General features: G+C 60.7%; 3 protein-coding genes across 8 annotated transcripts; all 3 read right to left on the reverse strand.

Moving 5' to 3' along the window:
* Positions 1-428: 428 nt before the first annotated feature.
* On the reverse strand, positions 429-6,333 carry slc9a5 (solute carrier family 9 member A5). Its single transcript, XM_052064214.1, has 16 exons — positions 6,132-6,333; positions 5,756-6,058; positions 5,510-5,673; positions 4,125-4,203; positions 3,864-4,041; positions 3,201-3,421; positions 2,889-3,091; positions 2,645-2,734; positions 2,502-2,572; positions 2,304-2,430; positions 2,133-2,224; positions 1,845-1,971; positions 1,631-1,765; positions 1,450-1,519; positions 1,211-1,345; positions 429-1,148 (listed from the first exon to the last, which is right to left on the reverse strand). Exons 1-16 carry the CDS (start codon positions 6,331-6,333, stop codon positions 712-714), a joined length of 2,634 nt encoding a protein of 877 aa, XP_051920174.1. The 3' UTR covers positions 429-711.
* Positions 6,334-6,640: 307 nt separating this feature from the next.
* Positions 6,641-17,582, reverse strand: fhod1 (formin homology 2 domain containing 1). Of its 5 annotated transcripts, XM_052064204.1 has the most exons (25): positions 17,348-17,582; positions 15,718-15,824; positions 14,727-14,791; positions 13,909-13,976; positions 13,739-13,844; positions 13,568-13,662; positions 13,382-13,493; positions 13,067-13,305; positions 12,768-13,000; positions 12,641-12,682; positions 12,535-12,555; positions 12,341-12,394; positions 11,856-12,010; positions 11,616-11,777; positions 11,227-11,405; positions 10,532-11,149; positions 10,316-10,471; positions 9,468-9,650; positions 9,275-9,394; positions 9,026-9,187; positions 8,515-8,705; positions 8,252-8,444; positions 8,025-8,169; positions 7,781-7,954; positions 6,641-7,068 (listed from the first exon to the last, which is right to left on the reverse strand). In XM_052064204.1, exons 1-25 carry the CDS (start codon positions 17,510-17,512, stop codon positions 6,989-6,991), a joined length of 3,825 nt encoding a protein of 1,274 aa, XP_051920164.1. In that variant the 5' UTR covers positions 17,513-17,582; the 3' UTR covers positions 6,641-6,988. The 5 variants fall into 5 exon arrangements, with proteins under 5 accessions (XP_051920164.1, XP_051920165.1, XP_051920169.1 ...); XM_052064205.1 differs by lacking the exon at positions 12,341-12,394; XM_052064209.1 differs by lacking the exon at positions 17,348-17,582 and having other exon boundaries at positions 13,909-13,971; positions 15,718-15,801.
* A 2,089-nt stretch (positions 17,583-19,671) lies between these two features.
* Positions 19,672-23,545, reverse strand: cebpg (CCAAT enhancer binding protein gamma). 2 transcript variants are annotated; one of them, XM_052064219.1, is made up of 2 exons: positions 22,859-23,199; positions 19,672-21,211 (listed from the first exon to the last, which is right to left on the reverse strand). In XM_052064219.1, the coding sequence occupies exons 1-2, from the start codon at positions 22,975-22,977 to the stop codon at positions 20,785-20,787; spliced, it is 546 nt and encodes a 181-aa protein (XP_051920179.1). In that variant the 5' UTR covers positions 22,978-23,199; the 3' UTR covers positions 19,672-20,784. The 2 variants fall into 2 exon arrangements, 1 of the variants encoding a protein (XP_051920179.1); XR_007962219.1 differs by lacking the exon at positions 19,672-21,211 and adding an exon at positions 21,218-21,712 and having other exon boundaries at positions 22,859-23,545.
* Between the last annotated feature and the right edge of the window lie 86 nt (positions 23,546-23,631).

The raw sequence follows: 23,631 nt of genomic DNA on the forward strand, positions 1-23,631 counted from the left end.
CGAGAGCCGGCGGGCCGACCGCCGCGCTCTTCGACGTCGGCCAGGTGAGCGTTTGCCCGCCCGCTGCCGCAATTTGGGGGATTTTTCCGCGTTCTTCTGAAATTCCTTCAAATCAAAGCCGTGCCCGAGCATGCATGTCGCCTTGAAAGAGAACAACGGTCACGTGCGCATCTTCTCCAAGCTGCTTCTTAGCGAGTATTGTAGGGCACAGTCGAGAAATCAGACAAACGCGAAAACGGCTTGGTCGGACCGCACGCCTCACCGATGCCCCGGCGAAACGCTCGGAGCGACCGTTTGATCAAACGCCGGATTTGTTTGCGCTTACGCTTGCCGCACGTGAGAATTTGCTCAAAGCGTGCCGGAAGTACTCTGGAGCTCCATCGAGTCTCTGCTCATCCATTCGTTGAGCTATAAATGGAAAGCAAAAATCGGAGCGTCATTATTTTATTGTTTGTTCAAAAATACATGGGCGGAGGACCTTGGAATGGTAATTGCAAAACGGCGCCCGACGTGACGACACGCCCCCCCCCCCCCCTACATGACAAAGTCTGCTTTCCACTTCTTATTCCACCACTGAAAATCGCCTTTTGATCAATGCTGGATTAAAATAATAATAATAATCATGTCATACGGGAGCGGAGGCCAAATCCGAGCAAACGGGCGCAATTCGACACACGGCAAAGACCGATCAAGGCGCGCGCGGGTTTGGGGTTACGGCTGGGCGTGGCCTCGGCCGCGCGCCTCCTCGCCGCCGGGCGGGGGCGCCGTCACCAGGCTCCTCAGGTACACGCGAGGCTTCATGCGCCCGCCCGAGGCGGCGGCCGGCGCGGCCGCTCTCAGCGACGGCACGAGCGGCCTCATCTCGTCCTCCTCCTCGTCCTCCTCGCTCTTCTCCGGCGGGACGCGCGCCGGCGCGGCGCCGGCCGGCGGCGCGCAGGAGACGGGGCGGGGGGGGGCCGCCCGCCGGGACGGGGCTCCCGCGCCGGGGCGGACGGGCTCGGCCACGCTCTCCAGCGAAGAGATGCTTTGGTTCCACGCCTGCCGGAGGTCCACCGGGATCACCTTGGTGGCCTCCAGGGACACGCAGGGCGGCGGCCACAGCGCGCCGCCGCCCTCCCACGGGAGCTGAGCGTCCCCGCCGGCCGCCGCTGAGGACACGCACGCGCACACGTCTGCCGCTGCTCTCGGTTAGGTCGGCGTCTTTGCGTACCTGAAAGTGGACGGCGTTTGGGAGTTTGCGCTTTGGCGGCAATGAAAGTGATCCCGACATCGTCATCCTTGTCGGGGGCTGGACGCTCGCCTTGATCCTCATCTTCATCTGATCCCAGAGGAACCACCACGGGGTCTTCACACACACACACACACAGGTGGACGGACGCTTGGCAAATCCAGCAAAGAGATCAAAGGGCACGTCAAGCGAGGTCAAGTGTCAACGTGCGGCCGCCTGACCTGGGTCCCGCCGGTCCAGGTTCATTCTGGCTTTGTCCCCGGCGTCGTCTTTGGCGTCGGAACCTCGCCGCTGCGGGATCGGCCGGCGTCGGTGAGCGACGGACGGCCCCGCGAGGACGACGCGCCCCGACCCTCCCCCCCCCCCCCCCCCCCCCCGCCCACCCCGGCCCCCGAGCCCGACCTTCTTCTTGTGCCGCCTTGACCGCGCCGACTTGAAGGTCTCCATGCGGCTCTTCATGTTCCTCTGGAAAACCTCGCGATCTTGACGCTCCTTCTCGCCCGCCGGCATGAAGTGGCGACTGTAGTGCGACTGGTACTGCTCAAACAGGGCGCGCGCGTCACGCATCCAAACGCCGGCGGCCGCGCGCGGGAGCGGGAGCGGGCGCGGGCCTCACCCGCCGCCTGGGTTTGTAGAGGTTTTCGGCCAGGAAATGATGAGTCTCCATGCTCTCCTCCACCTTGCCGCCCGGAACGTTATCCATGACCTGAAGGTCCAAACATACGCCGCTGCCGTTCTCGCGCCTGAAATAGCGAGCAGACGGTGAGCCGGACGGAGGACGCGCGCATGTGCCACGAGGCTCAGATGACATTTTGGAGTCGCTTTCTAACGGCAGCCAAGCGATGGCGCTTTTTGCCGCAACGGCCGAGCGCACACGCACGCACGCACGCGTTTTGCGGCTCACAGGTAGTTGGTGACGTTGGAGGCGTCCGGGAAGGAGGCCCCGCCGCTCACGGAGGGCAGCGACAGTCTGGCCAAAGTCAAAACATTTCCGCCCTGCACACACGCGGCAAAGTCAGGAGTGGCGTGGCGCGGGGAGGAGGCGGCGCGGGGGGGCGGCGGCCCCCCGCCTCACCTGGTCGATGAGGCTGATGGCGTCTCGGATGTTGATCTTCTGGTAGGCCTCCCACAGCTCGCTCTTCCCGTACGCCGACTTGCGCAGCAGGAGCTTGCTCAGGTGATTCTTGTCAAACTGCTCCCATCTGCCGGTGACACGGTCACAGCGCCGTGACGTCGCCCGCCCCCCCGGCGCCGCCGCCGCCGCCTCACTCACTTGTCCCGCCAGTGGTGATAGCCCTGAAGGCCCGCGATGTCCTCCACCGCCGTCAGGATGTGGTCGAAGGCCTGCGCGCGTCACGCACGCCCGTCACTACTTTGCACGGCGACTCTCGACGAGACGCCGGAGCGCGCGCTCACCCTCTCGTGTATCTCCTCGTTGATGGTGGGCTTCCTGCTGGTGGAGCGAGGGACCTTCAGCCACTTGACCAGCGGTTTGATGGTCAAGCCCTACGACGCACGCGCACGGGTTGGAAAAAAGATTCCCGCCAAGGGTCAGGACCTCGGGAGGACATCCGCGCAGCGGCGGCGCTAGCGCCCAGATGCTAAACGTCTGCTCGGCGGCAAGCCGTCGAGTCGGCGAGTAGCTGAGCCTCGGAGGTACCTGGAACATGACGGTGAAGAAGACCACCACGATGGTGGTGGCCACAAAGTAGTCTTTGGCCTTGACGCGTTCGCCGTCCAGCAGGACCACCAGCGCGAAGGCCACCGCCCCCCGCAGGCCGCCGTAGGACATCACCACCTGGTCGATCTTTTCCAGCGGGACCAGACGGAAGCGGTTCAGGACCCAGGTCTGACCCACCACACCTGTGGCAGCGGGAAGTCACCCTTTTTTTGGGGGGGGGGGGGTTCGACGGGAAGCGACGCCACGGGCGGACGGGGGAGGGGCAAGGGGGTACGGGGCTGCGCCACTCACCCACGGCTCTGAAGATGAAGATGAAGACGAGGGTGCAGGCGACCAAGCCCGTGTCCCAGGCCCACTTGGACTTGTCGACGGCCGAGATGCCGAGGAAGATGAAGATGAGGGTCTCGGCGATGCTGGCCAAGGTTTTCATGGTGTACTTGACGGTGGTGCGAGACTTCTGCGAGATGTTGGCCTCCACGTACTTGTTGGCGCCGATGCCGCAGAACGTCATTCTGGACCGGGCGCACCGAGCGCGTCACGTCCGGAGCCGGCCGGCCGGCGGCGGGGGCCCTCGCGCGGTCGCGCCGAGCCCTTCGTCGATCGCGGCGAGCGCTCGCCGGCGCCGCCGACTAATGGGGAATCGGCTCCCGCCGTCGGGAGACCGGACGCGCGTCCGAGCCCGTCGCTCAATCAAATGAATTGACGACAACTATTTGGATGGCGGATTCATGGTTTGGAGGCGTGGCTTGGAGCCGGATGACGGCTCTCGCCGGGAAGCCAAACTGTCGTCCCGCGTCACAGCCCGACGGCTTCGGGAAGCTTCCGAAATGAGATCTTGGCAAGCGTCCGCTTTGACGACCTGAAAACGGGTCTCTTTTCCGTCGCGCGATTCGTCAAAGGATCACGCAAACGTTCGGATTGGGGAAAAGGGAAAGGCCGGCGTGCGGGACTTACGACAAGATGGCGGACAGCGAGAAGAGCTCGGCGGTGAGGTACGCCAGGTAGACCATCAGGAAGACGAAGAGCGGCTCGATGATGCGAACCTTTTTGGTGAAGCGCGTGACGAAGCCCAGGAGGACGGCAAAGAGCAGCCCCACCAAGGTCCCGCCCACGCTGACCACCAGGAAGGAGGCTGGGGCGCGGGCGACACGAAAAGTGACCGACCGCGGCTCCTCGCCTCCTCGGCTCGGGGCTTTTTCTTTTGCTTCCTCTCACCGATCCCTTTGAAGTAGTCGGCCGTCCGCACGTTCTCCGCTCCGACTTCCACAAAGGAAATGTAAACCTTGTACAGCACCTGCAAAGCACAAAGAGAGCGGCGGCCCGCTCGCGACTAGTTGTCGCGCAAATGAACCGCTGACGGAAGCACACGGCAACTGGCGCGGACGCGGCGGCTAGCGCAAAGGGATGACGTTACGCCAACGCCCAAGACCACGTCGACTCGAGAGCCGCACGCGCGGAAACCCCAGCCCGCCAACGCCGCTTCCGTATTGCCGTCGAGGCGTAAACCGGCGCGGGCCGGGTCAATCCGGTCCACTTGTCGGCGGGATTAGCTCATATTCCGAGTTCTGATGAGGATTAGCGACGGGCGGCTTATCTGCTCAAAACTTTAATCGCCGCCAATCGAGTCTCCGATGCCGTGGAAATCCGCCACGGTGTCCCCGGGCCGGCGGACCTCTCGAGGAAGGCCGCGCGGCGGGACGGGCGTCAAAAAAGGAGACGGAAAGGAGGTTCTCCGCCCGAGGGGCCCCCAAACCAAATGGGGCCGGCGCACCTCCGCCGCCAAGGGGTCGCCGGGGCCGTCGACCGCGACCCGAGATCTGTGCTGAACTTCACCGAGGCCCGAAGCTTGCGCTTCGCTCTGCCGTCTTCATGCGCCCATTTTTATGTGACGACTTGGTCAAGGGGAGACAGGGGGGGGGGGGGGGGGGGGGGGGGGCGAGATGGGGACTTTGGCGACTTGTGACACGACAGAATTGGTCTGCGTGACGTCGTGTCAATTGGTGCCGCGGACTTGAAAATGGAAGGTGCTTGAATTGACACCGACTCCGCCCTCCCGGCGAGCCGACGCAAGCCGCTAAGTCGCTCATCGCGGCGGCGGCGAGAGCGCGTGAGCATCGTGGCTCAATTGGACTTTTCCCCGCCCAAATTGATTTGGCTCTTCCTCGAGACTCGACGCCATCCGTGCTCGGAGTAGCCGGCGTCCTCGAACGCGTTTTCCCGAGCGGGAAAAGGGGACGGATGGTCGCCCGCGGGGGGGAAGGGGGGGGGCTGAGTTACGGCCACAACTAATAAGTCCGTCGGCCCGGGACGAACGGGCGAGCCGTCCGTGGGAACGTGACGGTCCGGGGCACATTCCTGGCCCTCGTCCGCGGCGACCGGGATTTAAGGCCGCTGACGGAAAGGTCACGGTCGCCAGGGGATCCGCCGTACTTCCACGCGAAGACCCGCCGGCGCTCGGCTCGTGGGAAAGGCCCGGAGCGGCGGGGCCTCGGGGTTGGGAGCGCCGCGAGAGTCGCGTATCGGGAGCTTGCCCGCGGGGAAAGCAACGGGGAACTTTGCGCGTCACAACGGTGAGAGGATGCGTGCGTGCGTGTCATCACCACGGTGACGGCGTCATTGAGCAGCGACTCCCCGAAGACGATGATGAAGAGCGTGTCGTTGACGTGAACCTCCTCGAAGACGGCCAACACGGCCACCGGGTCCACGGCCGAGATCAGCGCTCCGAACAGCAGGAAGTCCATCAGGCCCGCCTGCACGCGCCCGTCTGAGAGAGAGGCCACAAGAGAGGCGCGGGATGGCACGCGGGCCAATTTGCGGGCGAGTTGGCGGGCGAGTTTGCGGCTGACCGATGAGTCCCGCCAGGCTGGCGGCGTGAAGCGCAAAGCCCGTGCAGAAAGCGTTCCACAGCGTGCCCGCCACGGCGTAGGTGAGGATGGCGCCCAGGTTGTCGAAGAAGAGGCGGGCGGGCATGAAGTAGCCGGCGTCGCCCACGATGGTGGGCAGCAGGAAGAGGAAGAAGAGGGCAGGCTCCAGCTGGTACGGCTGCTTGTCGTTGGCCAGCAGAACCAAGCCGCCCAGCGCCAGGCCCAGCAGGATCAGCAGGCAGCTCTCGGGGACCACCGCGGTGAAGCGCTGCGACAGGTGGAACACTGACGCCGGGCCGCCGCATCAGCTGTCGTGCCCCGTGACGTCATCGACGTGCGTGCGTGCGTGCGTACTCACGGATCTTGGCGACGCTGGCCACCAGGAGCCAGACGGCGATGACGTACGGGGTCTGCACGTACGTCCACTCCCACTGGACCACGCGGTACCCGCCGCCGCCGTGGTCCCGATGCTCCTCGGCTCCGGAAGCCACGAGCGCCGCCGGCAGCAGCAGCGGCAGCAGCAGCAGCGCTGTGACGCGCACGGGCACCAGCGCAGGCATGTTCCCCGCCGGGCCCGGGGCGTCCCGGCGCCGCTTATAAGCCCGACGGCCCCCGGTGAGGAGAGGTGGGGGCGGGGCCGCCGAGTCACGTGCGCTTCGCCTCGCCTCGCCTCGCCTCGGCGACGTCCTTTTGCCCTTCAGCCCCGCGGCGCCGCCGACAATTCGGCCCTTTGGAGACTTTTTCGACGAGCCGCCTGACCTTCAACGCGCACAGACGCTCGCCGCTTGGTCGTGTGAACAATTGAAACGAAACACGCGCACGCGCACGCGCCGGGTGTGCGAGTCTCTCCAATTAGTAGTCGACGAGTGTGTTCCAAATTCATTTATTCGACTTGCATGTTCACCCAGTAAACAAACTTTCATTTAAGTTAAAATGTTAAAAAACAACCCAAAATAAGTCCTTTAACGGTGGAAGTGGAAAGTGCCCCCCCTCCCTCCAAAAAAAAAAAAAAAAAAAAAATCACACACACACGCTGTGTAGCATCAGCTAAGTGATAACTTGGTGGAGAGCAAAACTTGTACGCGCTTGGGACTGCAGAGTTCCAAAAGTGTGTAAGCGTGCCTTGTCCAAAGAAAAATGTTCAAGTCTCGTTTCTGCCACTCGACCGATGGGGCAAAACGTCCGCTTTTGAAGTCGGCGGCGGGCGCTCCGCCATCAGACGTCCTCGCCGCTCCTGTTGAGGCCCAAAGCCTGCAGTGCGTCCAGGCCGACGCCGCTCTTCAGAGTCCTCCTCACTGCGCACACGCGTCAAACGGGTCAAACGTGTCGAAAGCGCCTCTGCGGCGTCGCCGCCATTCAAACCGCGGCGGAAACAACTACGTCAGCCTATCGTCCGTCCCGTTACTCGACTGACATAGCGGGCGACCGATCGGATGACGGATAAATCACCGCTCGTCGATGCTAAGCGCTAAGCGCGTCAGCTTCAAAGGTCAGGGGTGCCCAATACGTCAACCGCCATAGACCCGGAGCCAGCGGGATTGGTCCCAAGTCCAGCGCGAGCGTCGGAAGGAGGAAACGGGCGCAGATCTTTCCAGATCAGAGAAGCGCTTGGCCAGCCCTGCTCGAGAATCGTGAGCATGCCGATGAGCACAGAGTTGCAATTTTCACTCTTGCCCAGCGAAACGCGTGACCTTCTCCGAGATGCGGCATGAGATGCGACGCGCGGCGGCGCAACGCGTTTGTCGTCAAACAGACGCAAGCCGAGATGGCCGCCGCGATGTCCCCGCAAAGCCGCCGGGACGAGCGCCGCTCACTCGCCAAGCGCGACGATGGCTATCGGCTGAGCTGGGATTAGCGTCCTAGCGTGTTGCGACCACAACGCCGAGCCCAAACGCGCGCGCGCCGACCCCGTCGGACAAATCAAAGGAGCTGCGTCGCGGACGCGCTCTTGAAATTCAGGAGCCACGCCCCCTTCCCAATTCTGCCCAAAGCCATTCGCACGCTTACTGGACTTCCTGTTGACTCGGGAGCGCATTCGGGTCTTGGGACCGGACGTCCTGGCCGATGGGTTCCGGGTGACCGACTCGACCAGACGCTCCATGATGTCGTCGGCGGCGTTGTCATCCTGAGGCGGCGGCGGCGGCGAAGACGACGGGCTGTGGGGGCCCGCGCTCGGGGAACCTGCCGCGGGCAAACTCCAGTCAGAGACTTGCGGCCCCATTGATGACGGGGACATTTGACGGGTTCTCACCGCGGGCGGTGCGCGAGCGCCTCGGGGCTCGCCCTTCTTCGGTCAGCATCCGGGTCATGTTTTGGTGCTCCGCCTCCCGTCCCGGCTCGGCAGAGACGGGGGCGGGGCCGTCGGAAGGCGGCACCGCCCCCGAGAACTTCTCCGTCTGCGACCCGGGGACGTCAGCGTACGTTAGCGTGCGCGCGGGCGCCGACGGGCGTGCTTGCGCGCGCCGCCGGCGCCTTTACCTCCGTGATCATCTTGCCTCGCGTTTTCGTCCTCTCTCGGTGTTTTTCTCTCTTGCGCTTGAGCGTCAGCACCCTCTCTCGCGTGGTGCGATACTCCAGCGAGAAGTCGCTGATGATGCGGCAGAAGGAGGTGACCTTGGTTTGGCGCACCGACGCCGCCGGCTGGCCCAGGAAAAGCAGGAACGAGTGGAACCTGACGCGCGCGCGCACACGTTCAGAGGCGGCGGCGAGACGGGCCGAGCGCTCGGCGGCGCCACGCTGACCTGTTGACCACCCTCCTGTGGACCACCTTGAGGATGACGATGCGCTGCGTGCAGTCCTTCAGGAAGTCGGCCATCTTGTTCTTCAGAGCGCTTTTGGTCTCGTGCTTGGAGACCACCTTCAGGTTTTCCCAGGACGCTTTGCAGCGTCTCTCCAGCTGCACCAGATTCTCGGCCAGAAGCTCAAAGTCCACCTGAGGACGAAACGCCTTAAAACGGGAACGGGAAAGACGCAAAGAAATGAAGGCAAACCCCCCCGAAATATGTGAGAACGGAGGGAGGGGGTGGAAAGTAGACCCACTCCCCCCCCCCCCAAAAAAAGGATGAAAAATAGATGGCAGGATGACCTGCAATCAAAGAGAAAGCGGGCAAAAAGAAAAGGGGAACAGACGTGAGCCGGAGCGCAAGCGACAGACGGCAACTGAAAGGAAGCGCAAAAAGAAAAAAAGGAGACGAGACGGCCGACAGACTCGCCGAGTGAAAACAAAACGAGATTGATGGAACGACGGGGCACCTTGGCCGAGCGCGTGACGGCAGGAATCTCGGAGTAGACGTCGGAGGATTGCGGGTGCTTTTCCGTGATCAGGTTGCAGGTGTGATAAAGCAGCGACTGCCTGTGGACCGTGTCCTTCACCTCCACCACCTTCTCCAGGTAGGCCAGCTCAAAACCCGCCGCCTGCATGCATGCGCAGAAAGAGGGAGGTTTGGAGGGAGGTCAAGCGACGCAGGTGCAGACGCGGACGGCGAGCGTCAGCCGGCTGACCTGGGAGCCGTTGAGGAAGTTGCCGATGGCGAGCAGCGTGGCCAGGATCCTCCTGAAGGTCTGATTGGCGGCCAGCTGCTCCATGGCCAGCTTCAGGTCAAAAAGCGGCTCGGCGATCTCCTGCCGGCCCAAAAGGCGTTTGGCTCACAATCGCCGCGACGTCCCCCCCCCCCGCCGCGACGTCCCCTCCTACCTTCTCCAGAGCCTCGTAGTTGAGCTTGAAGGACCAGAGCTGCAGGCGGGGCGTCAAGGCGCTGACGGAGGCCAGGCTGGAGAGGAAGCGCTCGGCCGGCCCCAGCGGCACCTCGGGATGGGCCAGCTGGGCCTCCTGGATCTGACGCTTCTCCTCCTCCGTGGGCGTCATGCTCAGGATCTTCTGCGGAGCCAAAGGCAAAGGCCGCGCCCACAAGGCTTGCTTTCTCTCCGGCCCTCCGCCGAGCGCAAAACGGCGGCTCCGCGGCGTTTGCTCGGGAAAACCCCCAAGGATCGGGGGAACGACGCGACGGGCCCACAACGGATGATTCAAATTCTGGGAGGAAGGAAACCGCCCCACCCCCACCCCCAGCAATTCGAATGAGGCGCCAACTTTTCTTGACATCGATTTGGGCTCTTTGCTGGGGTCGAAAACGCATGGCCGGACAGAGACTTTTTGCGCCAGGGCTCCCTCTGCTGGCGTTGCGGTGCAGTTGGCCCGCTCGCCCGCCTGCCCGCCTTCCTTCCTTCCTTCCACGTTGGCTTTTCATTTTGAAGACGCGTTTTCTTGGAAGCACTTCCGTGGCAATTGAGCGCTGACACGCACGCGTGGTCTCAATCTTTTTCTGCTCAACCGCCGCGGCCTTGGGGCCGACTCCCCCCCACCCGCCCCCGTTCGTCGGGTACACTCCAAGTTTGTTTCGGAGGCATTTGGAGCCTTTCATTCGGACGACCGACGTCACGTCTCAGGCACGCGGCGAGGCCATCGGCTCAAAATCGTTTTAGGTGAAGGCGCCAAGAACGGGTTCGGGCCTGGAGAGCGGGCGAGGAAGGAGAATCGGCACGTACCTCGATGCCTTCCTTGCTGATGGCAAACTCGTCAAAGTTGAGGATGGCGCTCTTGATGACGTGAACGGCGGGCAGGACCGTCATCCCGATGTTGATGGCGTTGCTCCGCTTGGAGTCCAGGACCAGGATCTCGGTCTTCTTGGTCTCCGCCGCTTTCTACGCACAAACGACCGGGCGGTCAAGCGACGCTGGCGGACGATTCCCCTGCGAGCCTACCTTGACGATGGCCGCCTCTTTGGCTCTGGACTCAAACAGGTGCTCCAGCCGCCCCGCGTCCACTTGCACCTTGTCCAGGGAGGCCCAGACGGTGCCCCGGCCAAAGCGACACTTGGCGGGCGGCTCCGTCTGCTTCAGTTCGCGCCAGAACAACTTCACCGTCTTCTTCTTCCTTCCCAGGGGTGGCGCCGCCCCGGATGAGGGCGGAGGGGGAGGTGGCGGAGCGCCGGGGAGGGGCGGCGGAGGAGGAGGAGCCAGAGTGCCAGGCAGGGGCGGCGGAGGAGGAGGAGCCGGGGCGCCGGGCAGGGGTGGGGGAGGAGGAGGAGCCGGGGTGCCAGGGAGGGGCGGCGGAGGAGGAGGAGCCGGGGCCCCGGCGAGGGGCGGCGGCGCGGAAAGGCTGCAAGAGGCCGAGGCGTCCGCATCCAGGACGTCGATGTCCTCCTCGTCCAGGAGGTCCGAGAAGTCCAAGTCTTTGATACGGAGGCTGGCGCCGCTCGGCCGAAGGTGGTCCCACGCGCCGCCCGGCCCGTCCGGCGGCAGCGGGGTCATCTGGGTGCTCTCCAGGCGCTGGGCGGGGCTCTCCGCATCCACGCTGCTCTGCTGACGCACGTAACGCCTCTGGACACACGAGAGCAGAAGAGACCATCTCGCGCGGGCAAAGCTTTTCCCGGCGTCCGGCCACGTTTTCTCCCGACCTGCTGCTCTTCGGCCAGTCTCGCCCGCGCCACCTGGGCGGAGCCTTCCAGCCCTTCCAGCTCGGCCCGGCGTGAGGCGCCGCTCTCGGGGGGGGCGGCGGACTCCGCCGACAGCGCCCGCAGGCCGGACAGGCGCTCCAGAACCCGGGCCCCGAGCCGAGCTTCCGTCGAGCCGTCGCCTGGGAGGGAAAACAAAGAGGGCGAGTCCGTTTGCTGTCAAAATACCCACACCGTCGCAAACGTGACGGGCCGGACGAGGCCCGAACGCGCTTTCGTGAGTTTTTTTTTTTAACTCATCCGGAGGCAGCCGATCCTAGAGCAAGTCCGAAAAGACGTTTAAATCCGTCTTTGGGAGTGAATGCGTTCATCGCGTGGGGGCGTGGCCTTACCGGGCAGCACGCGCCGGTCTCCCGCAGCGCCGTCGCCGTCGGGGGGCGTTTTGGAGAAGAGCATGTCCAGAAAGAACTTCCTGTCATCGGACAGCGCGCCGACTTGACGCCGGACGCCGCCTGAAAGCGGGGCGGGGGTGTCACCCGGGTCACGCGCCGCCTCTGCGTGGACATACACGCACGCCAATCAGGACTTTTTGTCGCTAGCACGCAAAGAGGCCGTCGTTGCGCAAAAGGCACCGTCGGCCGCTCGTCCTCCATTTTGCCGCTCGTCCTCCTGCGGCGCGGGCCCCCGCGCGACCGCATCCTCCCATGAGGGCCGCTCGGCGCGGCTCGGGCCTCGACTCCTCCTTTTCTCCCGTTGGGTGGCGGCCAAACTGCGTAGGAAGGCGTCTCTGCGAGGGGGCGGAGTCAAGCGTTAACCGCCGCGCCCCGGAAAAGGCCACGGTCACCGTTTCCCCTCCGATGCCGTCAAGGGCAGATGCGCTTGATTTCAAAGCACCAAACCCGCGTCACCCGATTTGTCCATCGCCGGCAAGGCAGCACACAACGCGCAAGATGCACGTTTGCAAAACATACACACACACACCATTGTAGAAAGTGGAAGTCCCCCACACAGACTGGTTGCAAGCAGCCCAAGGTTTTGATTTGGTTTTAAGGAGGGGGGCGGGCCCAGGCGCACAAAAGCAGGTCCCGGCATGCACAGCTCCAGCCGCCGGACTTACTCAAACCTCCTGAGAACGGGCTTGTCGTCCGCGTTGACGTCGCGCTCGTCCGGGCTGCGGACGCGCACAAACACAACACGCCGGCCCACGCGTCACGTTAGCAAAAATGGGCCCGCGGGAAAAACACGGGACCATCGCCCGAGAGCGGCCGACGACAAAAACCGGGAAGAAGGGGGGGGGGGGCACCTACTCACCGTTGGAAAACGTCATCCTCGCTGCGTGAAGGAAAGAAAGAGCGCAGACAAAGGTTTGCGGCGGACTTTCGGTCTCGGGGATGCGCCAGCCCCGCTCACTACTCACTTGAAAGGCGTCTCGTTGACGCCGGAACATTCCGAAGGGGACCTGCGCACACGGCGCCCGCGCGACAAGTGAGCGAGCGCAACGGCCGACGAGGTACGGCGGCGGGACGAGGAAGAGGAGCGCTTACGGGTCAGCCGGCGTCTTTGCGTCGTCGTCAGGGCGGGGGGGCGGCGGAGGAGCGGGAGAGCCCTGAAGTGACCCCGAAGGGCTGGAGGCGGGCGACGCGCAGGGGGAGGAGCCGGACGAGGACGCTGCGGATCCGGCGCTCGGCCGACTCCCGCCGCCTTCCTGCTGGCGCCGCTCTTTTGGCACGTGAGGGGGCGGGTCGGGGGCGTCGCCGTCCTCGTGACGCAACGCGCTCTGCGCGGCGAGCAGCGGCATTTGGCAGCGGCACGTTTGCAAAGCGCGGCTTTCCAGAGGACCCACCTCGTAGATGGCCAACTGCGCCCTGAGCTCCGGCTGGGCGGCGGCGCGGCCCAGGATGCCGCCGACCACCTCCTCCATCTTCAGGCTCTCCAGACAGTCGGTGACGTCGTAGAAGGAATCCTGGTCGGGAAGCGCCGCCAGAGTTTTGTTGACCAGGGTCATGGCGAAGACCGGGAGCTCGCCGTCGCCGGCCGTCGTCCGGCGGAGGACGTCCATCACGTACGACCACGGCTTGGCGCCTAAGCCGCAAGGGCGCTCGGGGTGACCAAAGCTCGGCGTGCGGCGCGCGGGGGCCGAGGGGCGGCGCTCGCCCACCTCTGCGGGCGTCCACGGCGTTGACGGCGCGGATGAGCGGCGGGCTGTTGGACTCTTTGTATTCCACAAAGACGATGAGGAGCTTGAGGGACGTCTTGACCAGCAGGCGAGACTGAAGGCGGACGGAGAGCGGCGACGCTAGGTTAGCTCTTCCCTCGACGGTTGCCCCCCCCCCCCCCCACTGACCTGACTCCCCGTCAAGGTGTAGAGCCACTCCAGGGTTTCGCTGTGGTTGATGACGCCGTTCATGCCGTCCACGAACAACATGAGCTGACTCAGAGCTGAGAGCGGGCACAGGGGGGGGGGGGGGGGGCGTGAGCGTACGGCGAGGACGGCGCGGTTGCGGGCGGGCGCAACCTCTGAGGATGTAGTTCTGGTAGTTGTGGTCGGCCTCGGCCCCCACTTTGACCAAGCACGACAAGCCCTCGGACGCCACGAACTCCGGCACCAGGTCCTCGTCGTCCTGCGGCGACAAAGCGAGCGACGGGTGACGCGGCGGCCCCCCCACCTCGCCGGCGCCGCCTTACCTGGAAGAGCTGCTTGAGGGAGAAGAGCGAGCGCCGCAGCTCCGGACCGTGACTGTTGTACAACTTCTCTGCCGGATGGGGGCCAGAAAAGGGGGAGTTCACGTCACCGACGCGTGCTTTTGGCCGACTCCACCCGCACCGCGTCCGACCATCAGTTTGAACGATTCGCGTACGCAAAAGAAAACTGGCCTCGGGTCTCGCTCTGGCCGCGATATCAGCTGCATTTGACTTTTTTTTCTATGTCCTTCCTGTGACCTTTTTTTTTTTTTTCATCCTGCGTCTAAACAAAGACCGATGGCAGAAATGAAACGAAAGCGGAGCATTCGAAGTGGTTTTTTTTTTCTTTTTAAATTGAGAACAAATCAGCTGTCGGAAGCCATCCCGATGAATTGAAATGAGAAACCGAGTCCTCCGTGCGACAGGTTCTAAGGTTCCGAAAAGACGTCAACTTTTGTGACGCCGAGTCGTAAGAGGCGAGCGCTGGCGCGCGTGTCACACAGGATGCCGACAAGCACGCGCGCGCTGCGTCTTGTGCGGGGACAGGAAGCGCTCCTGATAAACTTAGCCTGCCTGCTATTTCCTGTTGGAGGCAAAAACGGGGGAAAAAAAGGAGAAGGAGGAGAAGACGGAAAAAGTCCATTCATCCCCTCCCCCCCCAAAAAAGAGCGGAGAAGCCGACTAAAAATCGTCGCCGTCGACAGAAAGCAAAATTGCAAAACACGTCGGGAAAGCGGCGACTCTGACCGCGGGCCGGCGGAACTCATTGGAAAGCAACGTGACCCGCGCGGCCGGGGGGGGGGGTCAAAAGTGCCAATTACCCAGGATGGCGTGGACCCGCACCGACAATTGCGTCCTCAGCGTCAGGAGGGGCTTCTTCCCGTTCCTGGAAACAGACACAAGGCATAGCGCGCCGATGACCGCAGGCGGGAGGGGGAGGGGGGCCTTTGTTGCACAATCGCCGCGGCAAACGAGAAGTCACCCCCCCCCCCCCCCCCCGGCTGACGGTTTGGGTTTGTCGCTTGAGCCTTCAGCCCAAACGCTCAGTCGGGTGACAAAAAAAAAAACCCCAATGGGAAGCCTTTGAGGAGGCTTCCTATTGGGCGGACGAGATGAACGTGACGGCGCCCGTTTGGAAGTGGGCGGAGCGCTTTGTTGATAGCAAAAGTCCTTTTTCCCCCTCGGCTTCCCGCCGCCGCCGTCAACTTTTGGACACGCGGCGAGCGGACGGACGGCCAATTTGACGCTTGTTGACGTCGACCGGCGTGCGCTATGCCGACCTGCCGGAAGGCGATGTGACGGGGGCTCGGGTCCACCGCCAATGACAGCCCATTTTGAACGGGCGCGGATGCCGAGGATGCCGGCGCTCAGACGGCATCCCGCCCGGTTTGCTCCACTCGACCGAGCGGATGCGCGTCTCCGATCCGGTGTGAGAAGGCGCTCTCGTGTGCGGGGGCCATCCACTTCGAGTCTCGCCGGTGGATGTGCACCCCACACTGCAAACTCGATACTTCTTAGTTGATCCAAGGGCAACGCGCGTTCTAAAAATGTGTCATGACGCCGGCGTGCCAGGATGAGGGCATGGAAACTTGGACAAATATGGAAGGGGGGCAAGGGGGGGGGCTGAGGGAACCAAGTGAAAGAAGGACGCTTTCTTTCCAGGCCAGAGGAGCAAGTCAGCACGTTTTCTTGGGGGAAAAGCGGCACACGCGCTCGCGGCCAAAAGCAATTAAGGCGAATCGGGAGACGGCGCGGGACAAAGGCCCCCGAATTGCCGCGCCACGCGACAGAAGAGCACTGGCAGAAACTTACGCCACATCCTGGTAGAAGTTCTCCAGCTCGTCACGCTGCTCCGCCAGAGACAGCTCCAAGTCCAAGTAGTTGCCCTGAGGACACACCTGCAACGTGCACTCCTCCAACTGACACACACACACACACACACACACACACACACACACACACACACACACACACACACACACACACACACACACACACACACACACACACACACACACACACACACACACACACAAAAGTGTTGGGACAAAAAATCAGGAGGTTTCTTGTGGCATCACCTTCGCCCCCCCCCCCCCCCCTCTTATCCGTGACAAAAACTCAAAATGCACTTTGGGGCAGCTCCATTTTTGGCACGCGCACGCGCACATCCACACACGCGCAAAAACAAGCGCGTACACAATCGCGGGCGTGGCCGCGAACGGCCCGCGCGAGGCGACCGGTCCGTTGGCATTCTGCGAGAAGCCCAAACACCCTTTCACAATAAAAGGCCCGGGGCCCGGCTCCAGGTTTGGACGCCCGGCGACGTCGGAGAAGGTCTTCCCGTCGCCTCGGTGACGGGAAGACGGCGTTCTTATCGACGGGCGCGCGTGCGCGCTCTTTGCGAGCCCCGCCCCTTTCCTCCCTCGCGGCGCACGGCGGCCGCCGTTCTGACGTTCGCCGAAAAGCGTCACGCGCGCGGACGTGAACGCAAAACGCAGAGAGACGCATTTCGACAAACCGAATGCGAGATGAGACACGCAGACGGGACGCGCCAACCCCCTCGACACGCACGCGCACAAAACCGCTGGCGGGCGCACACGCTCGAGGAAGAGAATGGCAGCATCCTCCGCATTCAGAACCCAAACGCCAAAGTTCCGGACGGCTCAAAACGCAAGTGGGCGCGCGGAAGAGGAGGAAGAGTTAAGGAGCACCGGGCTCGTCCCATCTGTCTTCGGCCAGTGGGCGGGGGACACCCTGAACCGCTTGGCAGACGATCGCAGGCAGAGACTCTCGCGCTCGCACCTCGGGACAATTGAGAGTGTTCAATCAGCCTGCCGTACCCGGAGAAAAACCACGCAGGGCCGGGGAGCGCGTGCAAAGTCCACACGGGAAGGGCGGAACCGGGATCAAAGCCGCGACCTCCGCGCTGTGACAAGATGTTCATTCCTTCTTCGTTCATTCCTTGTTGTAGTGCAAAGAATTGCTCCTCAAATCAAGTCAGAAACAAAACTCCTTCTCGGGGGGAGTGGCTTCGTGCCAGCGGAGTGTTTTTTTACGCGACACCGAGAGATGCATTTTTTTTTTTTTAAAGTTGCGTTTTCCCTCATTTTGAATGACACCGCGGTTCACTTGTCGGCTTCACTATTTCGTTCCGGCGATGATGAAAAGAGACCAGACTCCTTTGAAAAACAGCGCAAGTTTAAGGTGTGAAGAGAGGGCCTTTTGACGACTAGAGTGTTTCTTTTTGGTCTTTGGACACAAAAAGAGGTGACGGACGGATTTCAACGTGAAGCCGAATTGGTTCTCAATGGCTTCTTTGCCGGAATGAGTCACCCGGCGCGCGCAACGGGGACGCGCGCGTCGGCTGCGGCGAAGCCGCGCTCGACGACGTCTTCGTCAACGGCATTCGGCGAAGGCTGACGTCGCCACCTGCCTCGCTCACCTTTAGGGGCGCGTCCAGCAGCTTGTGTACGACCGGAAGGAGTTGATTGAGCGCCGCGTTCTCGTCCAAGTCCAGCGAGGGGGGCCGCCGAGGTTCCGGAAAGTTAGTACAGATGAAAGGATCCTGGTCCTGTAGGAACTGGACCCGGCAAGTGACCACAGACATACTCGACGAGTCGGCCGAGCGAGCTCCAACATTGGAAAATGACGCCACGCCCGCTCACGCCGGCGCCTTTTAAGTGAGCTCCGAACAAGCCTCACGCACGAAGAGCAACGACTTCCGCGTTGGCCCTTCGAAATAAAAATAGTCTAGCATAAAAACAAATCAAACGAGCTCCACGCGTTCCGTGCGCCACTTCCTGTCACGTGGAGAGCGAACACATTTACGCACTGTCATACGCGTTGGATGAAACTTTGATGCCTAAGGCAAAAAGGATCATCCCCAACACACGCCCCCCCGCAAAACATGAGACCACGGACATACACATACAGTATATATATTCCCAGTAAATTAAATTAAACTGTAAATTTCCCCAGTGTGGGACAAATAAAGGATAGATTAATCTTAATGAGAACACATTTTCACCTCCAGCAAACCTCGTTAATCATTTAAGCTTTAGCAATACAGTCAATCGAAATGTTCATGATAAAAGTTGCAATAAAACAATTAGGGAGTGGTGGTGGGTGGGGGCGTCAAATCCAAGATCCAAAGTTACACGAGAGCGTCCTCTTGCGGTCAGTCCATTACACTGCCTCTTGCATGAAATCCATCCATCCGTTATGCGGACCGCTTCGGTTTGGCTCGGTTTTGGAAATGCTTCTTTTTCATTCCCTCCGATCAGCAGAGGGCACTGCGGGCTCATTCAAACGCGCGCCGGCATCGTAACTTTCCATGTTTGCAGCAACGCAAAGGCAGATTGACTGCGGCTCGCAAAGGCCACGCAAGAGACTCCGAGGACGTGACCTTTGACCTGCGAGCCGAGTCGACACTTTGGCCGAGAGCGCTGCACTCGCTGTCTGCGTGGGGGGGGGGGAGTCTAGACACCCCAGTCGACCAGGACAGAGGTTAAACGCGGAGCCCCCGCACGCACACAAACACACACACACACTCGGGCGAGGTGACATTTGCCTCCATTCTTCTGGCAAACAACGAGACGGACGATGTGCGCACATTGGAAACCGAACGCATCCGCGCAAAGGAAACACACGCGCGGAGCAAGCAAACACGCACACTGGGTGACCTCGCGCCCACGTGACCTGGAACAAGAGAGCGCGCGCGCCAATGTGTTTCGTGCGCGTGCGTGAAGCGATTGTGTTATCGGCTTGCTGGAGTTTGCCGATAGAGCACACCAAAGAGGCAGAAAGGCTAGCCCCGCCCCCCCCCCCCCGGCCCCGTGAGCCTATCGGGAGCGCCAAGGACATTGGGCATTTTTGTTTGCCCGTTTCAATGATTGGCAGACTTTTCTTGCCAAGGTATTGTAGGAGCGCTTTGGACGTTCCCGTTAAAAGACCGCCGTCTCACCCGGGAAGACAACTTCCAATGCGGAATGGTCAAACGGGCAAAGTCCGGTCTCCCAATCGTTTCACCGCCTTTCATTCCCATCGGTTGAATGACATCGGCGGGCCAAGGAGAGATGAAAAGGCGCCGCTCCCTACGAGGGCGGCCCCGTTCCCAAATTTCCGAATTGACGTCACGGTGCAAATGGCCAACGTTGCCGGCGCAAGCCTGCGGCTTTACGTAGCGCGGGGCCGTCAAAGTCCTTTTTGGCGCGGGCCACATTTTAGGTCCCGTTTTCCTTGGACGGCCATTATGATTCAAATCATATCAAGAAGTCAAGAATCATAGTCGAGGGAACTATTGTTGAAGTGATTGGAATGGCGTGTTTGGCGACCAAAGCAATGCTTACGTCGTCTCCCTCAGATGAGAATTTGACATTTTGGTACATATTTGAGCAAGCTTCATGGAATTTGCCATGTTTTCATTGCTTTGGCGGGCCAGATCAGGCCCCCGGGCCTTCCCTTTGACCTAGCATTAAAAAAAACAAAGACACAAATTGCATTTGTGAAATGATCGCCAATGACGTCAAGGATTAAAAAGGCCAAACGACTCTCGTGCAGACTCGGACACCGCAAAGAAAAGTGTCAAGCCCAAAGTCAAAAGACTCGAGGGGGGGAGAGTCGCAAGTCTTGGGTCTGGAGTGCACTTTTGCTTTGTTTTTGGGCAAGGCCGTGTCAAGTGCGACAATGACTTGCAGTCATGTCGGACTCTGGATTTGAACAGACTCCACTCCCGCAAAAAGACATTCATTAAAAACGATGCAAATGTCCACCCAACAGGATTTTATTGTGGTTTCACTCAAGAGCACAAAAAGATCAATGAGAGAAAAAAAAGAATCTTCTTTCCAATTGCGTCAATAAATAAGATTGGATGTTGTCGGTCTAATTTCAACACGTTTCATTTCACGAAAGCCTGACGAGGACCCGCAAGGAGCGCAGCATCAAACAAAGTCAAGCGGAAGCCATCGTAACCGAGCGAGCGGCCCGTCGCGCCGTTGCCACAAAAAACAAACAAAAAAAAAGACACCACATCATATTTAGTGTTAGCCATGCGAGGGAAAAGAACATGCTGAGGAATATTTCACGGGAGACATTCTCAAGGGGGAGGAACATGCTAATCAACTTTAGCATTAGCCACGCTAAGGGAGAACATGCTAATAAACGGAAGTTGAACAGAGGTTGGCAACACCGGCCGTGTTGTGCCAATGAACGTCCGCTCTTAGCCCGAGCCACCAAAAAGGCTGAAAAAGTCCAAAGCCCGAGAGTTGGGAATCCGAGCTCGGCGCTTCAAGGGCAAAGTCCACCAAGGAGAAAGGGTGCCATGACGGGCTCGAGAACGACCACGCCGGAACCTCCCAGGAAGAGTCATCGTCAACAGTCGAGAATCCACAACGTTGATTCCGGAATCACCTCAGAGCGCCAAGCGTCATCGACGACACGGACGGACGGCGTCGGCTCAAGACTCGGGAGTCAAAAGAACCCGTGGCCAGAGTTAACGCGTGTGACCGAGAGCCTGCGGTTCACACGCTCGAGTCCGACGTCCCGAAGGAAGAGGAGAAAGGCTCCGGAGTCCAATGGAAAGCCACCGCAATGGAGGGGACGGAGAAGCGAGGGGAGCCCAGCCCAGGCTTGAGAGTCCCAAGCGCAAGAGCCTTGGGGGCCCAAACGAGAGCTAGGAGTCAAGGCCGCCGAATCTCGGCTCACGAAACCCGGATGGAGCCAAAAGCGCAGACCTGGAGAACCCGGAGCAAAGAACGGGAAATCGGGTGCCGCCTCGACTCGGGTGTGGAAACGTTCGGCGGCAGGAAGAGGAACCCGGGCCAAAGGGAGCGCAGACAAAAGAGTCGCAAAACGGGCAGCCGGGTCCAGGCCGCGCCCGGCTCACTGGTTGTTGGGGGCGGGGCTGGCGTCGGGGTTCCCGGAGGGGGGCTGCACGTTGTCGGCCAGGTTGTGGGCGTGCTCCAGGAAGAGGTCTTTGAGCACGCTCAGCTCTTTGCTGAGCAGCTTGATTTTGGCCTCCAGGCGCTCGTTCTCCTCCTTGAGCTGGTTGACCCGCTGCTGCGTGTCCATGGCCTTCTGCTTGCTGCGCTGGCGACTCTTCTTCACCGCCAGGTTGTTGCGCTCGCGCCGCTGACGGTACTCGTCGCTGTCCTTGTCCGCCGGCGTCTTCTTCATCTTGCCGCCCGGGGACGACGGCTGGGCGGCGCGGCTGTGACTGCGGATGACGCCGGCGCCGTTGGGGTCCGATGACGCGACTTTAGGCTGCGACGGCCGGCTCATTTGTCTGACCGCTGACCGGCGGCTGAACCTGAGGGAGGGACCACAGCGGCGCACGTTCAGACGCCCGGCGGAAAAATCATCGGCCTTCTTTTCCAAAGTCATCGCGGATGCCGGCAAACACCGGGGGAACGCGCATTTTGGACGCCTATCTCGCTAAGCGCATCAGACGGCATCCCTTTCGGGTTTTCAAGTTTGACCCCCAAAAGCTTGCGCAACACCGATTCAATTCTAGCGTTGACATTACAGAGAAGGAGAAAAAAAAGCTTATTCCCACGGGAAGCTTTTAAAAAATGTCTTTTCGGTGAACGGAGGCGACAGCTCCTGGTTGCTTTTTTGAAACTTAGCTTGTCGCATGACGTCTTTGATCCGCCGGTGAGGAGGAGGACACTTTGTGATTCGCTCCCCTTTCACCTCGAAGCGCCTCAGACAACGCAGCGTCTGCGGGAAAAGCGGCTCCGATCGCACGACCGTCGGATGCGTCCTTTAGTCATTTTACGTCGGCGCTTCTTTGGACGGCTCCTCTTGTCGTCTGTTTGAGAGGGAAGACATTTCATCTGTGCCGGATGTCATAACGCCATCCGTTGCACATTTCAAGTCGGCCAAGCAAACTTTGTTTGCATTTCGCGTTTCAGAAGTCAGGCTGCGTAACATCAATTTAACAAACGCAACGCAAATTGACTTTTTTTTTTAATCAACAATGATGTTGTTGACATCACGTTATGACGCGATAGGTTCAAGGTGATTGGTTAAAGTGCACCAAGTTTGACTTCCGCATTCGCACTCTTCCCTGACGTCCCCGTCTTCTTTTTCATACATTCACCCCCCCCCCCCCTCCAAAAAACCCCACTAGGACTATTTGACACCGCATTATAGAAGAGCAGTGTCGTTTGGATTTAAAAGACACCGAAAAGACTGATCAGAACCAAATGTGAGCTGCGCGTGTGTCGTCTTTGTCAACTCCTATTTGCAGTACTTTAAAAGGGCGCTGTAGCGACGTTCGAAAAGACTCGAAGGAATTGCTTCGTTTGGTTTGTAAGGAATGCCAAAGTCAGACGCCGGCACGTTTGAACGTGACAACCGATCACGATTCAACATGTCGACTGATGTTCAAACGTCGATTGTTATCTTGTTGTTAGGTGATGTCCGTCCGTCCGTCCTTCCTTCCTTCCTTCCCGCTTTGGCAGCTACGACGACGACAACATCAAAACGACGCCTTGGTTAAAGTCAAACAAAAGCGCCCGACGAGCATTTGCGCCGCGGTTGGCGGAGGCGTTTCTCGTGCGCACGCGTGACGCTTCGCGCCCGGCCGTCTTCTTGCCTGCTGTTGCATCATCGGGGAACTCCGCGTTCGCTTGGAAGCCGATGACGCTTAAGCGACACATTACCAAGACAAACAGGAGCGCGCGCTCGGCCGACAGGCTAACGCGGCTAAGCCACAGCGGCGTCGTTTTGCTTCTCCGGACTACTTTGCGGCTCGTCCGCGAGGGCGCGACGCGACCCGACGCCAAAGTGGACGAGTGGCTCGAAAGCGAAAGCCGACGGCGTCAAACGAGCCCCAGTCCAGCTTCCCTTCCCGTCTTTGTCAACGTTGACGCCGACGCTACCGCCGAGCTTCTCGGCACGTCGCGCTAAAGCCAGGCGCCGGCGTCTTTCCTGCGTCGAAAAGCTACGTTACCTTGTTCGGGGCGACACTAGCGTGAAGAAGCGGTGACAAATGACAAGGTCGGGACTAAAGTTTCCGCTTGAATTGCCCCCAAAGTCGCCGCGCGCTCGCGCTGTTTTGGTTTCCAACATGGACACGAGCCGATTGCGAAATCTCTTTGGCCATGTAGGGCAATGTGTGGCGCCGGCCAATCGCAGGCGGCCGAGGCCCGCCCCGACCGCCGGCTCGACCAATCGCCGTGGAGAATGGCCGACATGACGCAACCTCGGATACGAATGACGTGTCGTTGAACCAATAGCCGGTCGAACTTGATGGAACGAGCTGACACGCGCGTGACCTCATCATCTCGGAGACCAGGAAATTGTTCATCGCTCCAAAATACGAGCGCACCGTTCCGCGTCGAACGCCGAGACGAGAATCCTGACATTAGGCGCCTCCCCCGCGCTGGTGTCAACCCGGGACAGACAAAAACGAGTCACTTTTCTTTCCAAAACAACGTAGGCAACAACACTGCATATTACAAAAGCTTTCAAATGTGAAAAAAAATGGCTTGGGGAGTCGAACGTCCTAAAACCAGCCGCAGGGTTGCAATGGTGGCAATTAAAGTAACAAAAATCGAAAGAAGAAAATTCATTTGTAATCCTAAACATATCGAGGGTGGTGTTTTTTTTCTTCTCTCCCACGACGCAGCCAGCGTCATTCACGTGGCTCATGATGCAAATGGGACGACGGCGTCATTTATCGACTTGGAGCGACTTTTCTTACAAAAACAGCTCCTTTCCTTC

Source organism: Hippocampus zosterae, chromosome 4, assembly GCF_025434085.1.
Source record: "Hippocampus zosterae strain Florida chromosome 4, ASM2543408v3, whole genome shotgun sequence".
Taxonomy (NCBI): domain Eukaryota; kingdom Metazoa; phylum Chordata; class Actinopteri; order Syngnathiformes; family Syngnathidae; genus Hippocampus; species Hippocampus zosterae.

What these genes read in the sequence shown, in the direction of transcription:
- slc9a5 (XM_052064214.1), bottom strand. Translation starts at nt 6,333, where the DNA reads ATGCCTGCGCTGGTGCCCGTGCGCGTCACAGCGCTGCTGCTGCTGCCG. An exon ending in CGACTACTTCAAAGGGATCG is followed by an intron (nt 4,042 to 4,124) that starts GTGAGAGGAAGC and finishes CCCGCGCCCCAG; the next exon opens with CCTCCTTCCTGGTGGTCAGC. An exon ending in CCTGGACCGGCGGGACCCAG is followed by an intron (nt 1,346 to 1,449) that starts GTCAGGCGGCCG and finishes GTGTGTGTGAAG; the next exon opens with ACCCCGTGGTGGTTCCTCTG.
- fhod1 (XM_052064204.1), bottom strand. Translation starts at nt 17,512, where the DNA reads ATGTCTGTGGTCACTTGCCGGGTCCAGTTCCTACAGGACCAGGATCCT. An exon ending in GCAAAGACGCCGGCTGACCC is followed by an intron (nt 12,683 to 12,767) that starts GTAAGCGCTCCT and finishes CCGTGTGCGCAG; the next exon opens with GTCCCCTTCGGAATGTTCCG. An exon ending in AGACCGGCGCGTGCTGCCCG is followed by an intron (nt 11,406 to 11,615) that starts GTAAGGCCACGC and finishes TTTCCCTCCCAG; the next exon opens with GCGACGGCTCGACGGAAGCT.
- cebpg (XM_052064219.1), bottom strand. Translation starts at nt 22,977, where the DNA reads ATGTTGGAAACCAAAACAGCGCGAGCGCGCGGCGACTTTGGGGGCAAT. An exon ending in CTAGTGTCGCCCCGAACAAG is followed by an intron (nt 21,212 to 22,858) that starts GTAACGTAGCTT and finishes TCCCTCCCTCAG; the next exon opens with GTTCAGCCGCCGGTCAGCGG.